The following is a 16,434-nucleotide window of genomic DNA, read 5'->3' on the forward strand; positions in this document are numbered from 1 at the left end:
GAGCAAAACGTGCTCCGCGGGCGTCCGGGCAGCGCGGCCGGCTCGCTCTGAGGTAGTTTGGTCCGCCGGCCGCGCCGTAGATCGCGGTGCATGCTGGGCCTCAGCAACATGGCGTCCTCCTTGACGTGCTGATGAGAGGGGTTTCACTGTAGCTTCAAACCAGAGGGCAAACCTCCCCAAACCCGACAATCCCCCACCACCTGTTTCCTCCGCGGCGCCGCGGCGCCCGATCCTCGGGACTCGATCTCAGGCAGGAGAGAGCCACGGGGCCGAAGGTCAGGGCGGGCCGGGCCGCGCGGCCCCGGGGCTGAGGAACCGGCTGCGGGCGGGCGCGATGGGCCGGAGCGGCCTCGGGCTGCGGGGCCCGCAGGGCTGAAGGTGGCTGGCGGCGCCCGGGCGCTCCGAACCGCTGCCCTCCGGCCCGAAGCCTCAGCGCGGTCGGCGAAGCGGCGTCGAGAGCGGGCGGCCCGCGCGTCCCCGGACCGGCCGCGGCGTCGGAGGCCCGAGCGGGGTCCCGTGCGGCCCGGAGTCCCGCCGCCCCGGGAGGACGGCCCCACGCGTGGCCCGCGCGTCCGCGCAGCCCCGGCCGCCCCGGGACGCGGGCCCCGCGGGTCAGGCTGGCGGTGCTCGAGCGCTGGCTGCCCCGGACGCCGCCGCCGCCCGCCATGGAGGCCGAGGTGCTGCCGTCGCCGCTGCTGGGGCTCGGGGACGACGGCGACGCCGACCTGTCGGACTGGAACCTGCCGCTGGCCTTCATGAAGAAGAGGCACTGCGAGAAGATCGAGGGCTCCAAGTCCCTGGCGCAGAGCTGGCGGATGAAGGACCGGGTGAGTGCGCGCCGGGGGGGCGGACAGGCGGGTCCCCGGGCGCCGGGGGGGCGGACAGGCGGGTCCCCGGGCGTCGGGGGGGCGGACAGGCGGGTCCCCGGGCGTCGGGGGGGCGGACAGGCGGGTCCCCGGGCGTCGCCGGGGGGGCGGACAGGCGGGTCCCCGGGCGCCGGGGGGGCGGACAGGCGGGTCCCCGGGCGCCGGGGGGGCGGACAGGCGGGTCCCCGGGCGCCGGGGGGGCGGACAGGCGGGTCCCCGGGCGCCGGGGGGGCGGACAGGCGGGTCCCCGGGCGCCGGGGGGGCGGACAGGCGGGTCCCCGGGCGCCGGGGGGGCGGACAGGCGGGTCCCCGGGCGTCGGGGGGGGCGGACAGGCGGGTCCCCGGGCGTCGCCGGGGGGGCGGACAGGCGGGTCCCCGGGCGCCGGGGGGGCGGACAGGCGGGTCCCCGGGCGCCGGGGGGGCGGACAGGCGGGTCCCCGGGCGCCGGGGGGGCGGACAGGCGGGTCCCCGGGCGCCGGGGGGGCGGACAGGCGGGTCCCCGGGCGCCGGGGGGGCGGACAGGCGGGTCCCCGGGCGTCGGGGGGGGCGGACAGGCGGGTCCCCGGGCGTCGCCGGGGGGGCGGACAGGCGGGTCCCCGGGCGTCGGGGGGGGCGGACAGGCGGGTCCCCGGGCGTCGCCGGGGGGGCGGACAGGCGGGTCCCCGGGCGTCGCCGGGGGGGGGCGGACAGGCGGGTCCCCGGGCGTCGGGGGGGCGGACAGGCGGGTCCCCGGGCGTCGCCGGGGGGGCGGACAGGCGGGTCCCCGGGCGCCGGGGGGGCGGACAGGCGGGTCCCCGGGCGCCGGGGGGGCGGACAGGCGGGTCCCCGGGCGCCGGGGGGGGGCGGACAGGCGGGTCCCCGGGCGTCGGGGGGGGCGGACAGGCGGGTCCCCGGGCGTCGCCGGGGGGGCGGACAGGCGGGTCCCCGGGCGTCGCCGGGGGGGGGCGGACAGGCGGGTCCCCGGGCGTCGGGGGGGCGGACAGGCGGGTCCCCGGGCGTCGCCGGGGGGGCGGACAGGCGGGTCCCCGGGCGCCGGGGGGGCGGACAGGCGGGTCCCCGGGCGCCGGGGGGGCGGACAGGCGGGTCCCCGGGCGCCGGGGGGGCGGACAGGCGGGTCCCCGGGCGCCGGGGGGGCGGACAGGCGGGTCCCCGGGCGCCGGGGGGGCGGACAGGCGGGTCCCCGGGCGTCGGGGGGGGCGGACAGGCGGGTCCCCGGGCGTCGCCGGGGGGGCGGACAGGCGGGTCCCCGGGCGTCGGGGGGGGCGGACAGGCGGGTCCCCGGGCGTCGCCGGGGGGGCGGACAGGCGGGTCCCCGGGCGTCGCCGGGGGGGGGCGGACAGGCGGGTCCCCGGGCGTCGGGGGGGCGGACAGGCGGGTCCCCGGGCGTCGGGGGGGCGGACAGGCGGGTCCCCGGGCGCCGCCGGGGGCGGGGGCCGCGCTTCGCGACGGGCAGGACGCGCGCGGCCGGTTGTGCCCCCGGCGGGACAGGGGAGCGGGGCGGACGCACCGCAATGCCCACGCACCGCAATGCCCACACGCGGCGCTGCCCCCGCGGGACACTCCGCACACCCCCTGCCCGTCCCCGCGGGGCCCAGCCCGGAGGCCCACGCAGCCCCGGGAGACGGATCGCCGTCCATCGGCCACGACCACGACCGAGCGCAGCGCCGCTTCCAGGTCACGATGCGCCTCCTCGCGGCCCCCGGAACCGCGGGTCCCGCACAGACGCGCCGCCGGGGCCGCGGGGCCGGGACCGGGGACACAGTGTCTCGGGGACGGGTGGCCGTGCTGCAGTGGACCTTGGGGCCAGGACTCGGGAGGCTCCGCGCGGGGCTGGGAGCGTGGACAGTGATGCACGGGCAGCTGGTGGGAAGGGAAACGGCCGCGCTTGCGGACTCTGCCCGGAACGAGCGACACGTGCCTTCCCGGTCCCCGGGCCACGCGTGGGCCGCCCGGCCCTGCTCACCTACCTGTCGTCCCCGTGCGGCCGACCGTCCCCGCCCCCCAAGGCTGTTTATTCAAACACTTCGGTGCTACGGGAGGGGTCGTCGGTGCTGCAGTGTGATCGCTTTGAGCTCACGGATGTGTCTCCGTGAGATTATTCACTGTGAGGTCAGCCTTAGGGTCACCCTCGTCCACCGCCAGTGACCTGTCACCGATTGAGCTGATGTGTAAAAGCTTGGGACAATTTGGTTCATCCCAAAGTAGTGTAAGGCTACCACACGAGTCATCAGAAGACATTGGCTCAGGACATCTTCAGTACTAATTGTGTACTTCAAAGCTTTGTGGTCTCTGCACGTAGAAAAAGTCTATCTTAAAGTTACCGTCTAATCCTTTTTTTTTTGCATTCTATTTGGAGGGCATTTTTTTTTTCCTTTTGAAATGTAGTTTCCTCTGCTATCCCAAACCCAGGCTCAAACAGTTCAAAACTGATAAGTGGATATATTTTTGACCTTTTCATTAAAACATGAAGTTTCTGAGTGATCAACATCCCCATGAAGCTCTTCATAGGTTATTAGGAGAAAGACGAGTTCTGTGAATCTGAGTAATTACTACTTAGAAATTACTACTCAAGAAAAGAGCCAGGTGCGAAAGTTTGCCGTATCTGACATTTGCAAATTGTTCAGCGAAGAAGAAAATCAGCAGCTGACAGTTTTAGTAAGTTTGTGAGAGCTTGGCATCTTAACAGTCCTGTCGTCTCTTTCCACTGGTTAGACCCTGTCCTTTCAGTACACACAGTAGGACAAACGCTGCAAATTCAAAGGACGATAAGATTTGGAAGGCAGCGTAAATGAGTGAAACAGGCAAGCTCTAAAAGAATAATGGCACAGGTTCAAAGAGAAATGGCAGCTGACATTGGACTTGTGTCTGATTTTTCTGGAGGGTGGAAGAGTGGGGCTTACAAGAGCATGCCACCTCCCTCCCTTTCTTTCTTTCTGAGGGGACAGAGTCCCAGAGAGCAGGTTCCAGGCTCTCGACCTCACGTGGAAAGGTGCTGGCTAGGGTAGTCGATGACTGTCAGCTGTGACTAGTTGGCCGTCAGCTGTAACCAGTGAGCCACTGGCCACTGATATAACTGCCGTGGCTGAGCTAGCAGGCAGGGATTGCGGTTAGCACAGTGGGGTTGGGTGGTTGGCAGAGAAGCATGGATGACGGATTGCGGATTGCGTGGCTCCTACTTCCTGTGTCTCCAACCCAGCTGCCAGCAAGAAATAGTGGTATGACTCCCCCATTTATGGCTCCGTGGGTGTTCCTTTTTGGCCTCACCATATCCTGCGTTCCTATGTGTGGAGTGGGAACTGAGACCCCACATGACACTTTTCTTTTTTTTTAGAAGCCAGAAAACTTTTTTTTTTAATGTGAAGGCTTCCAATTTTAAAATATTGGCACTAGTTCAGATATTACCAAACGTGAAGCAGTCCATTTGTGGGTCACCTGTGTGTGGCGTCCTGTCTCTTACGTTGACTCCTCGGGCTCCTGAGCACACAGGCTCTCGGGCCAGATGTGCCCGAGGTGGCCTCTGGCCATCCCGAGAGCATCGCTGTGTGGCACCTGCTGTGGGCCTCGGTGTCCTGTGCTGGGATCTGTGCAGACACTTCTGGGGGGGGCCACTGGCCGCCCTAGGTGTGGACTCAGGCTTTGCTTTTCCTGTGGCCGGTGTGCAGTTCCACGTATGTCTATTTTGTGTTTGTGTAAGGGTTACCTCCTGGGGTCCTGTTCAGTGGAGTTGCCGAGGAGCCCTAAAATTGACGTCTTTACTGAAGTCGACTGACGGCTCCAAAAAATTTTCTGCCACTAAATGTTTGGCGTCCTTACAGAGCTACAGACGTGGCCACTGTCAGTGGGGATCCCACAATCTCTGTTTTCAATCAATCCTGGTTTTCAAATGCTGCTATTATTACGTTCTAATTACTAAGTTACTGTAGTTTAATACTGTTCTTACCGAATTGGTTTGTTGTTTGGTTAATTCTCTGTAGAGTGAGCGATCTGTATATGCACCAATGGCGTTTGTGGTTTGCCATTTGCTAATCACTAGGCTTATGAATTTCAGTTCAACATGAATCATTCATAGTCCTATGGTGAAAACAGATACGCCTGTATCTCCCCGTTTGTGGTTTCCTGTGATACTGGATAGTTATCATCGGAAGTGGGCATGTGGAGATAAGTGGTCTCGGGTGGATCTTTTGCCTCGCAAATGTGGGCTGGCATCCGGGAAGCCTGAGAGCTGTTGCTGTGAATGGCACCTGCTGTGGGTGACAGCCGTCACAGGCGCACTGTGCCCACGTGTGAGCAGGCGATGGGTCAGTGAGATGTAGAGATGGTTCTGCAGACCAGTCTCTACCCTTGGTTGCCTTGCTTTGGAAGCCGTGCTTTGAATAAGCCCTGGAGAAAGCTGAGTAGATACATTAATGTATGGACAGTAAAAGGCTACATAGTAGTACTTTATTCAATTTTTTTTTAAATTGGGGGATATTGGAGAATACTGTGTTTCTCCAGGGCCCATCAGCTCCAAGTCGTTGTCCTTCAATCTAGCTGTGGAGGGCGCAGCTCAGCTCCAAGTCCAGTCGCCCTTTTCAGTCTTTAGTTGCAGGGGGCGCAGCCCACCATCCCATGCGGGAATCGAGCCGGCAACCTCGGTGTTGAGAGCTCGCGCCCCGTCCGACTGAGCCACCCGGCCGCGCCACAGCAGCACTATAGTGCTGCGGTACCCCCCTTTCCTCGCTCGCTGCGCATCCCCCCGCTGTCTCCTCCAGCCAGGCTCCTCTGGGCTCTGAGGCTGCCCTGCGCACAGCGGACATGTTAGGAAGTGTAAAGGTCACGTCTCGCTCCGCAGCGTTCCACAGGGGCCAGCCCCCCTTCAGAAGCCTCTTTCCCCTGTGCCTTCTGGAAACCCCAGGTCTCCCTCTGAGCTCTGCAGGCGCTCTTCTTCAGACAGGCCCTTGGCAGTTTGATGGCCGATTGCGGGAGGGAGTGCTCCCGGACTTGATCTCGGACCCCTTTCTCTTGGCTTTGCACGCCCCTCACTGGCTGATCTCTAGGCTCATGGGTTTCGATGCCACCACATGCCCGTGACGCTCAGATCCTGTCTTCGTTTCTGACCTGCCCGCCGAGCTCCGTCTCCGATACCTGACAGCCTGCTTTGCCTTCGTTTCCTCCATCACGGCCCACCACCAACACTGGCCAGTCACTTGTTCAAGCTGTAAATCCAGAGGTATCCTTACTTCTTTCCTCTCGCTCCAGCCAGCTCGCCAGTAGAAGCTGTCAGCTTTGCCCCCAAAGCACGTCTTCCTGCGACTGGACAGTCCAGGTGTCTGCCGTCTTCTGTCTGGACGACTGTTGGGTCCTGACTGGTCTCCCCACGTCCACTCTTCCCAACAATCCATTCTGCATCGAGTGGCCTGACGGGTCTTTTAACAGTGGAAAGCAGATCCCATTGCTTCCTTCCTGCGCCCACTGGTCCCTGGGTGCTGCGGCAGATACGCTTCCTCACGCTGGTTCCCGGCTTCCTGAGCCGGCCCCACCTGCCTTTTCTGCTTCGTGGGCAGACGGCCCACAGTGGCTGCCCTCACTCGTGGTCACCCTCATTTCTCTCATCCTTTTCTTTATGTTCCATCCCCAGAACTGAGCTTTGTATTGTAAACAAGGACCTCGGTTTTGCGAGGACCTAGGACAGTACTTGGCACATAGTGGGGTCAATAACATGTACTGGTGAAAAATGAAGAGCTTACGAAGGCCTTCCACGCACATTGTGTCTGAACGGCTCAGTAGCACCATCAGTTGGTTCAGGGGCATTATCTCCTGTGGCTGATGAGGAAACGGGCTTTAATTCAATGGCTTGCCTAAAGGGACATCAGTTACATGGCGAGCCCCGCGAGGAGGTGGAACTCGGGAAGCACAGCCCACGTAAAAGCAACAACAACGACAACAACAAAAAACAAGCAACCGAACAAAACCATCCCCGTATCTAGACTGCAGACTTTACCCCGAGAGGCCAGGGTGTCCAGAACAAAATGCCCGGGAAGACACTGGGCGGCAGTGGACGTGCAGTCAAGACAGAGCAATGCTGGCGGCGGCTTGGCTGTTGTCACACTGTGCGCTGTGGTCTTGGGGGCCCCCTGACCCTTCCAGGGGCTTCCCGAGGTCAACACTGTTTTCACAATAACTGAAGACGACGCTGGGGTGTCCTGCGCTGAGGTCTGCAGAAGTGGCGGTGGCAGACTGCCGGTGACCCGGCCTGCAAGATGGCAGCGCCGGCTGTGTCAGTGGTTATCGTGTCACTGCCGTGACCGCAGTAAACGTGAGAGTGCCCTTGAAGAAGCGGTGAAATTCGTTTTATTAAACTGTCGCTCTTGCGTGCGCGCCTTTTTGTGATGGCTTCGCATGATGGCCCTTCTGCTGGGTGCGGTGGCCGTCCTAGGAGGAGCTTGGGGGTGGAGGGTGCGCAGGCTGCACCAGCCGCGGCGCTCATGGACACAGCTGCACTGGAAGAGGCCCCTGGGCCAGGGCTGGCTGCTCTGACTCGAGTCCTTGGCAGACGTGTGCTCGAAAATGACGGAGGTGAGCTGTCACTTCAAGGAAATCAGCTGACACTACCTATTTGTTGCTGGTGATAAGATGTGAGTTTTCGAGTGAAAGTTAGCATTCCGGAAAACCTATACCTGCCACCATGAGTGCCACAGCTTCCCAGGGCTGCAGGACATTCTGATGACAGCGTGGCGACATTAAGGAACAATGTCAGATGTTCCTGACGTTGTCGAGGGAAGTGTGTCCACCTCTGGAACATCTGCATAGTCCAGTGACCCCGTGTTTCCAGATGACCAACCCGTGGTATTGCAGAGTCACCCGTGGGGGCGGAGCACTCAGCTCGGGCCAAGGGAAGGTGACGTGACAGGGAGTGCAAAGTCCTTTCCGATGGATTCGTCTGTTTCGTAGTCTATTCAGATAGGTTGCCGTAAACCTTTAAGGAATTACCGCGTACTGAGTTTTGATGTGACTTCAAAGAAGATTATTTGTAATTATTTGGGTATTCTGGTATTTCTCCCGCCCTTTCCGACTGCGTGTCTTTGTGAGGCCAGATTTTCCTCACCTGCTTCAGGCCAAACAGCACAGAACGACAGATGGAAGGCGGGAGATGGGCGTCCACTTGCTTTCTCGTCAGGCAGACGATAAAGACACGTGTAGAAAGTGTCCGGCATCTAACAAGTGTTTGAAAGTTTAGTATGTTCCATAGAAATCTTTGTTTGACTATGTAATGAGTTTATAATCTTTAAGTGAATTAATAAAATTATGTTACTTTTTTGTGTTTTAACTTCAATCTGGAAAATGCTGATATACGAGCTGATGCAGGAGCTTTTTGGGAGTCGTTGGTAATCTTGGAACGTGGGAGGTGGTCCTTGGAGACTTGTTAGTGTCGTTAAAGAAAGTGGCCTCACCTTTAACCAGGACGAAGGGCTTGAGGTCATCAGGTGGCTGGTGGCCAGAGGTACCGAGCAGTGACTGGACCAGAAAGTAGGTAACGACTCAGACGGGTCTGCCCCACTGTCCGTCCTCCCAGCTTGTGTGTGTGACGCCTGTGCGATTGTGAAGGCGGTCGCCTTCCCCGCGCCCTCAGCTTCCTGCTGCCCCAAACGGCTGCGCGGTCCTGTGAGGGGAGGAAAACCAATCTGGTCCGGCCAGGAAGGCAGCCAGGCGCCTTCCTGCAGCTCAGCAAAGCTCGGTCGCTCACGTGTAGTGTGCTGTGCTCTCCAGGGCTCATGTCCAGCAGGACAGACAGACATGTCCACACCAAATTATAATACCCCACTGCTTACGGGAGAGAAGGACACGTTATCGGGAAACCTTGAATGTATCTTAAATAGGGACATAATAAATCGGTCACATTGACCCAGCTTTAAACTCTTAGCAGCCAGTGACTGTTGATGTGGTTGGCGCTGGGAAATCACATAGCTTGGGAGATCTTTCTGCCATGCTGGTTCTAGTAGACGTGAAGTTTGACACCGTTTTCTCTTCGTAAGTCTAATTAAATACAGAGCAAATGCATTCCAGGAAATATTTGGCGCGGAATGTTAATGCTTAAACTTGACAAGTACTTGCGCCATTTCATACAGTGAAATCCGCAGACCCTAACGGTTAGGACGTGCTGTCAAAAAATAAGATTCAGGGCTTCTCAGTGTTTTCTGGGGAAATAGTGGTTCTTCTAAGCATTTAGTAGCGTTTACATATGTGGCCCGAGACTGTGGGACATAAGGAGACGTAGACGTAGGACGTGGCCCTTGAAGAGCTTCTGTTTTATGAGAAAAACAGCGCCGTGTACAAGTGAAAGCACACGTGGTAATTCTGCGTCTGCACTTGGGTGACAAGGCGGTGACTCCTGGGATTCTGCTCGTTGGACATTCTGGGGCGCGTGTGTGCCCGAGGCAGAGGTGGAGCGCAGTGCTGGGTACAGGGGCCCCCGATGGGGGAGGTGAGAGTGGGCGCAGGTCGAGTGGTTGGGGGTGCAGGGAGGGAAGGAGTAGTTGAACTGCAGATAACTGATTCATAGAATTCGGTATATCAGCTCAGATGGTTTTATTTTATTTTTTAAAACACTATTTATTTTAAGTGTGTTTCTCCAGGACCCACCAGCTCCAAGTCAAGGAGTTGTTTGAACCTAGTTGCAGGGGCGCAGCTCACAGTGGCCCATGCGGGGATCGAACCAGCAGCCTTGGTGTTAAGAGCATCGTGCTCTAACCAGCTGAGCCATCCGGCCGTTCCCTCAGCTCAGATTACTGAGTGCTGCTGTGTGCCAGGCACTGTGCTCAGCTCTGGGGACGTGTTGCTAAGTGACCTTGCATTCAAGGCCATGACCAGTGCATTGGGGAAGGTGGGCAGACGCAGGGTGGGCGGCAGGGTGAGTGACGGGCGGCCGTGTGCCCAGCCGGAGGGGCTCCGGGGAGACCGGCCGACACTCGGAGCCAGGGCCGGAAAGAGGACAGAGCGTAGCTGGGTGAAGGGGCGGGTGGGAGCCTGGCAGAGGGGCAGCGTGCAGAGGCCATCGGCGAGAGCAGGGTCTTTGGGGAAATCCTGGAGAAGCCGGCCCTCCTCCATCCCTAAGGCCGTGCTCCCGCCTCTGCAGCCCCACCGGCATTGCCACCACCCTAACCCCACAGGATCCATGTGTTTTCTCCCCCATTAGCACAGGGACTTTGTTTGGGTCACTGCAGCGTCCCCAACTTCTCACATGGTGACTGGCTGATGGTGGTGCTCAGTAAGTATTTGGATGAGCAGAGAAATGCTGAGGGACCTGTGAGGGTGGGGAGGTGACGGGCAGGTCCTGACACGCTTTCGATGGCCTAGGAGTTTGGATTTTGTCCTAAGGACAATGAAGAAAGGTTTTAAAGCTGCCTAGTGACATGGTCAGGATTGCATTTTAGAAAGATGCTTCTGGCTGCAGAGTGGGGAGGGAGAGAGGGAGGTAGGTATTACGTGTGTATATGTGTATGTGTGTGTGTCAGTGTTGAGGGGGCAGTGGGGCAGCAGTGTCCCGAGGATGGGGAGGTGGGAGCAGAGGCAGGCAGAGCTGGCCGCAGTCGAGCTCTGGTGGTGCCAGTGAGAGGCGGGCAGTCCTGAGGACTCCCTGGCACGGCGATCGATGCCTGGGTCATTGACTGGGTGCCGGCCGTGTCAGAATGACTTGCAGGCTCCTGCCGGACGTAGGAGAGAGGAACAGACTGCTGTGGGCATCAGGGAGCGACAGGGCCCGTGCCTGGCGGTGGAAACGGGGAAATTGTTCGTAAAGAATGTTGCAGTGGGAAATGTGGAAAGTGTTGCCTAAAAGGGGTCCCCAGTCGGCTGTCCTCCTGGGTGTCTGTCTCCGTCCATCGTTGCTGTTGCCATGGGGTGTTGTCCTTGTCCCTGGTCCATGAGCTGTGTGTACTGTGAATGTCACCTGGTTTGGTGTTTTCTTTTGTAACTTCTTTTATCCTTTTAAGTTGCTCAGGCTGTTTAAAGGTGCATGGAAATGAAAGTCCTGTCACGTGTTCAATCAGGCTTTTCCTTTTTCTGTGTCCCTCCAAGTGCTGGCCTGGTTCAGCTTTCGTTTCCGCAGAGGCAGCAGCGTCTGCAGTAGGTGCCCCCGGCATGCTGGCGGGCTGTCCCCTCACTGCCCAGGGGGCCACAATGCATCAGGAGGAGATTGTGCGTCTGGTGTGTTGGGGGCCTGGCCAGGGAGGCAGAGCCGGCCCCAGAGACCTTTCTGGTCACACGTGCAGCTTTCCTCCTGAAATGTGTTTTCACTCGGTCAGCAGGCATCACATTTTCCTTGCAGAGCTGTTGCACTTTATATTGAAAATTGTCTTAGTACTTGATAAGTATTTTAACCTTTTTTGTAGAGTAACTGAGTTCCTTGAAAACTTGTTTTTTTTCGGATTATAAAAGGAACAGATATCGTTGTAAAATGTTTTGAAAATATGGAGAAAGATAACAATGCAAATAAAATGATGTAAAATCCCGCTGTGCCCCCTATAATATTTGGGTGTGTTTCCCGCCTCTCTCTTCCCTGCCCCCTCCCATAGCAGGACTCTACTGTATTGTGAGGGATTATCTTGAATGGTTGCGTTTTGCTGTCTTTACCCTTGGACGATCTGAAGCATGACAATAAAAATAAGGGAAAACCCACCCTACTCAGGAGCCCACTGCAGCTACCAGCTTTTGACGTCTTTTCTGCCTCTGGGAAGGTAGATACTAGCAATGCTGGCTCAGCCCTGAGTTGTGTTTGCTGTGTGCCAGGCTTGTCCGTGCTCTCCATACGTAGTCACCTTAATTCTGTCGCAGTCTGTGAGCAGGTGCCTCTGAGAGGAGAGAGGCTGAGAACTGGCAGAGGTTGCAGAGCCCTGAGCAGTGGAGCCTGGCATCTGTGCCCTCCGTATGCTGCGTTATTCCACCTCTCAGAGAACATGAGCATTCACGGCCGAACCTAGGACGCCACGGCCATGCCGACCTCGGGAGACTGTCACTTACGCATGTGTCCCTGCTCACACATTGTTCCTGGAACACGGGTAAGGTCCTCTGCTGTGCCAGCTCCTCTGTGGGGATGGAGAAGGAGGCTGACCTGGCCCTCACCTGGGGAGGGTGCAAAACCCATACCAGGCTGACCAGTGGCATGGAACGGCATCTGGAAACATTGGACATTAAAGACGGCTATTCAGTGCAAAGGAGCAGCACGGCCAGGAGCTGCGAGGGTTTCGGAGGAGGGAGGGGACGGGCCTGAGCTGGACACATGGGAGGGGTTTGCTGGCTGGAGTGTGGGGGAAGGACCTTGTCGGGAGCGGTGTAGACGCGTCCAGGGTAAGTGAAAGGAAGGCCTTGCGGAGTGCAGTGGGGGGGAGGGAGCGCTGGGGTCGGGCGGGGGAGGCGGCCCGTGGGCGCTGGGAGTGCAGTCACGGAGGTGTGGGAGGTGATGAAGGGCAGCCGACACTGCGGACGCGGACAGCGCAGGCCCCGGTGCGGCCGAGCTTTGCGGGCAGTGAGGACCAGTGTCTGCTGTGAAGGAGCCAGCCCCCCCCGGGTGCGGGGTTGCAGACCGGTGCACAGGGGAGAGCGCCCCGGAGGGTGCTGCCTCCTGGGGTCAGCAGTCACCTGACAGTCAGCTGTGGGCTAGGGGCTGTGAGGGACCGAGCAGGGTTGTAGCAGGTGCAGCCGCGAGAGCAGCGTGGACGTGGGGAAGGGCAGCGTGTGCGCAGAGCAGGGCCTTGTCCGGCCCGGGGTGGCAGGTGCTTCGGTTGCTTCAGGGCAAATCCCGAAAGGCCTGGGCAGCAGGAGGGGGAACGACCTGTGTTTGGACAGCGCAGACTCTTCAGAGGGTTTGGGTGGACGCGGGCGGTGAGGTGCAGAGCGGTCAGTCTGAGCGGGACGAGGGGACGTTCGTGCGACGTGGTGGACGACTGCGAGAAGAGAAACGGGGGGCTTCTGACTGGACTATTTTTCAGATAGTTTTCAATTTGTAGAAAAATGGGGGGACACAGTTCCCATACACTGTGTGCCCAGCGTCCCCTGGGGTGAACATCCTGCGTCACTGTGGTGCCTTTGCCACAACTAAGGAGCCAACGCAGACATGTTACCGTCAACGAAAATCCGCCCTCTGTTTGGATTTCCTCGGTTCTCACCGATGTGTTCCGTCCCAGAGCCCCGTCCAGGGTCCCACATGACATTTAGTCCTCACGTCTCCGCAGGTTTCCGGGCTGGGCGTCTCTCAGACGCCCCTTGTTCTGGGTGACCTTGGCAGTTCTGACAGTGCTGGGGGGGGGCGTTCCGGAGACTGTCCCTCTGTCAGACTTTGATGCTTTTCTTACGACGAGGCTGGGCTTACTGGTTTGGGGGAGAAGACCTGCGGGGAAAGTGCCCTCCTAGCACGTCGTGTCCTGCCCTCGGCATGGCTCGTCACTGCTCACCTGACCCGCGTCACCTGGCTGCGGTGTTTGCCAGGTGTGTCCACTTGGTTTTCTCCCTCCCTTTCCATTCCATGCCCTTTGGGAGGACGTCACTATGCCCCCCACACTTCCGCGGTGAGGGTCATGCTCCCCCTCTCTAAGGGCAGAGATCTACACACATTATTTGGAGGTTTTCTGCACAGGAGATCTTTCCGTTGTCCCCCGTTTATTAATTTATGCACTCATTCGTATCAGGTTGGACTCTGAGGTCCTTGCTTTGCACCTTGGGTATTATCCAGGACTGCTGTACTTTGCTGCTCAGCTCGCGTCATCTTTGGCCACTGGGTGCTCTCCCAGGGGCTCCTGTGTCTGACACAGCGCCCTTGCTGTCTGGCTCATCTAGTCCGTTTCCTGCCCGCCCTAGAATCAGGCATTTCTCCCAGGAGCCTGGCTCCTTTCGTTGGAGATGGTGTTAGCGACCAGGAGCTGGGGGCAGGGTGTCCCCGTGCTCCGGGGGTGTCATTTCCTTTAGGTCCTCTCAGCTGGCAGAAGACCTACGAGGAAGTATGTGCGTAAACTGACCCCTGCATGTGTACGTACACTTATCTGTAAGTATTTCTGGAGTAACCGTGCATGCATGGTGATGTGTTCACGTCTAATCTGTTTTTATTGTTGTTGTTTTAAGACATTAGTGACATAAAGTGAACTCAGAGAAGAATGGGATTCTGGAGGAAAGCTAATGGTTTGCTTTTAGAAAGGCTGAGTTTGAGGTACCCTGGAATTAGAGACATGAGTCAAGTGTGGAGAAACAGTAAATTTGGAAACTGATTGCATAGGGGTGGTGTTAGATGGTCGGAGGTTTTGAAGGGTGAGGAAGGGAGGCTGGCCATCAGGGGAAGGGCAGTTAGACGTGAGGAGGCTGAGCCTCACCTAGCTCAATAGAGGCCAAGGAAGGAAGGCTTTTCTGGGAAGCGAGTGACCTGCAACGTTTCCCAGCCACGCTGTGGCTGCCCGCTGTCGTCCCTCCCGTTTTAGTCCCAGCCCCTCCTGAAGGGCGGCCCTGCCCCTTCCCAGGTGCAGCTGAGTGGACCAGCGCTGCACGTCTGACCCAAGGGCAGCCACTTCCAAGGCCAGCGTGTGGCCTGGCGGGCGTGGAAGAGGAGCTGAGCCAGTCGGGTTCCCTGGGGAGAATGTGAACTGAGAAGCGTCAGCCGGGGCACTTAGGTCTGGGTTGCAGGGGTCATGGGTGCCTGAGGGATTAGGGTCACAGCCTGTGAGGATGCAGTTGGCACAGGGACCGAAGGCAGGGGTGGGGCGTGGGGCTGCCAGGGCAGCAGTGTTGGGGGACGAGGGTGCAGTGTGTGCCTGGGTCCCTGTTCCTGCCCTTTCTGAGGTCGAGCTTTGCATTCTCCTGCGCCCTGCACTTTGTGGCCTCAAAACGTGCTTGCTCGGAGTCTCTTACGTGAGAGACACGTTTTTGGGTTTGCTTGTAGTAGACGGCACGGAAGCCTACAGATAGTTCACGTCTGTCATGCTCCAGGGACTGCCACAGTGACACGTGTAACCAGCACCCAGAGGGAGAAGCACAGTGGCAGGCCAGCAGCCCCATGCGGTTCCTCTCGTGCCCCTTCCTGCCACTGTCCTTTGCTGGGGAAGCCAGTGTCTGGGTGGCCCCGGTCAGGCAGCCCTACTCCCTCCCATTCCTGCTTTCGTTCGTTGTCTTAGCGCCACCGTCCCCGTGTCGTCACGGCCTGTCTGGCTGTGTTCCTTCGTCCCCCCCGAGTGTACTGCGTGTCATGCTGTAGCTTAGCCTTTCACCTGTCGGTGGACGTTGGGTGGCGTCCAGTGTTTCGGCTGCCTGCACTGTGCTGCGTGGACGTTCCCTGTTCTCTGGGGGGCACATGTTCTCATTTCCCTTGGTCCAACTACCTAGGGTGCCACTGCTGCTCCGGGAGAAGACATGTAATTACGTCAGCGGCGGTGCCACACAGGCATCCAGGGTGGGGGTGCCGGCCTCGCGCCGGTTCGTCTCGTGCCCTTGCCAGCCCTGGGAATGCCAGCCCTCTGGGAGCTCTGCGAACAGGTCGCCTGTGGTCCCTCTGTACCTGTCACGGGGCCTGACACGGGGCAGAGGACGCGAGGACCCGTCTGCTTCCCAGCTGAGACTGAATACTTGCTGTGTGGCGGAGCCAGGGCCACGGGTGACTTTCCACAGATGGGTTGGTGGAACAGGGGCTGATCAGAAGCTGCATTTCTGGGGACACTAAAGGGGGCGAGAGGGAGGCAGGGTGGGGAGGAGAGAAGTGCAGTTTGTGGCGGGTGGAGGAGCCCCCGCAGGGAGGGGGCGAGAGGCCTGCGGGGGCACGGAGCCTGGCTTGGAATCGGTACACGTTCTCCATGCGTTACTCTGTAGCCCCGAGCACGGCCCCAGGAGGCGCCTATTGTGAGTAGCCCGAGGCTGCCTGGGGAGGGCGGCCTGCCTGCCCCGCTCCTGAGCGCGCGCCTCCAAGCTGCTGCTGCACGCCCGGGAGCCGGGCCTTCTTCCCCTGCTTCTCCCCATCCTCAGGGCAGCCATGGCCCAAATGTCTCGGTGGTTTGAAGTCTCTGCAACGGAGACTCGGGAACTCCTGATGGACTTTTTCTGAGAATTGAAGAGACTGGATTTTGGAGTCAGACTGACCGTGGCCCAGCTGGGTCCTCTTCAGCTGTCTGCGCTTGGTCTGAGTCTTAGCGGTGTCATCTGTAAAGAGGTCCGGAGCCCTGTCCTGGCAGGGTGGCTGCGACGGTTAGATGTGGGACGCACCCGGCGGCCCTCTGAACGAGAGCTGCGTGTGTGCGCTCGCCTGCTGGTCCTGGGCCCCGGCCCGGTACTGTGGGAGCACAGGCAATGCAAGTGACCCCCTCTCTGGAAGAAGAAGAGCGGAAATTGCCCCCTGTCCAGACAGCGAGCTGTGCCTGGGATTCTTGTCCGTCGTAGGGGCGGAGTTGTCCAGGGCACCACGTCCTAAGGGGAGCCCCAATCCTGGCCGGCTCAGTCCTTTAACCCTTCAGAGGACGCCAGCCCCTTTCCTGTGAGGAGGGGAGCTCTGCTGAGGTGCACGCCCCACCTGAGTGCATTTCCGTGAGGTTCTGGTAAACAGTGTGGATTTGTCCAAGACTAGACC

General features: G+C 59.7%; 1 protein-coding gene across 2 annotated transcripts in view; it reads left to right on the forward strand.

The window, feature by feature from the left end:
* Positions 1-319: 319 nt before the first annotated feature.
* The window catches only part of RPTOR (regulatory associated protein of MTOR complex 1), a 277,048-nt gene continuing 260,933 nt past the window's right edge, over positions 320-16,434 (forward strand). Inside the window, exon 1 of one of the 2 annotated variants that reach the window (XM_081029345.1) lies at positions 320-827. In XM_081029345.1, the coding sequence (XP_080885471.1) occupies positions 666-827 (162 nt within the window). In that variant the 5' untranslated portion in view covers positions 320-665. The remainder of the gene's footprint in view (positions 828-16,434) is intronic. The other variant, XM_081029341.1, reaches the window with a different exon arrangement.

The sequence above is a fragment of the Rhinolophus hipposideros genome (assembly GCF_964194185.1).
Source record: "Rhinolophus hipposideros genome assembly, chromosome: 20".
NCBI classification, from domain to species: domain Eukaryota; kingdom Metazoa; phylum Chordata; class Mammalia; order Chiroptera; family Rhinolophidae; genus Rhinolophus; species Rhinolophus hipposideros.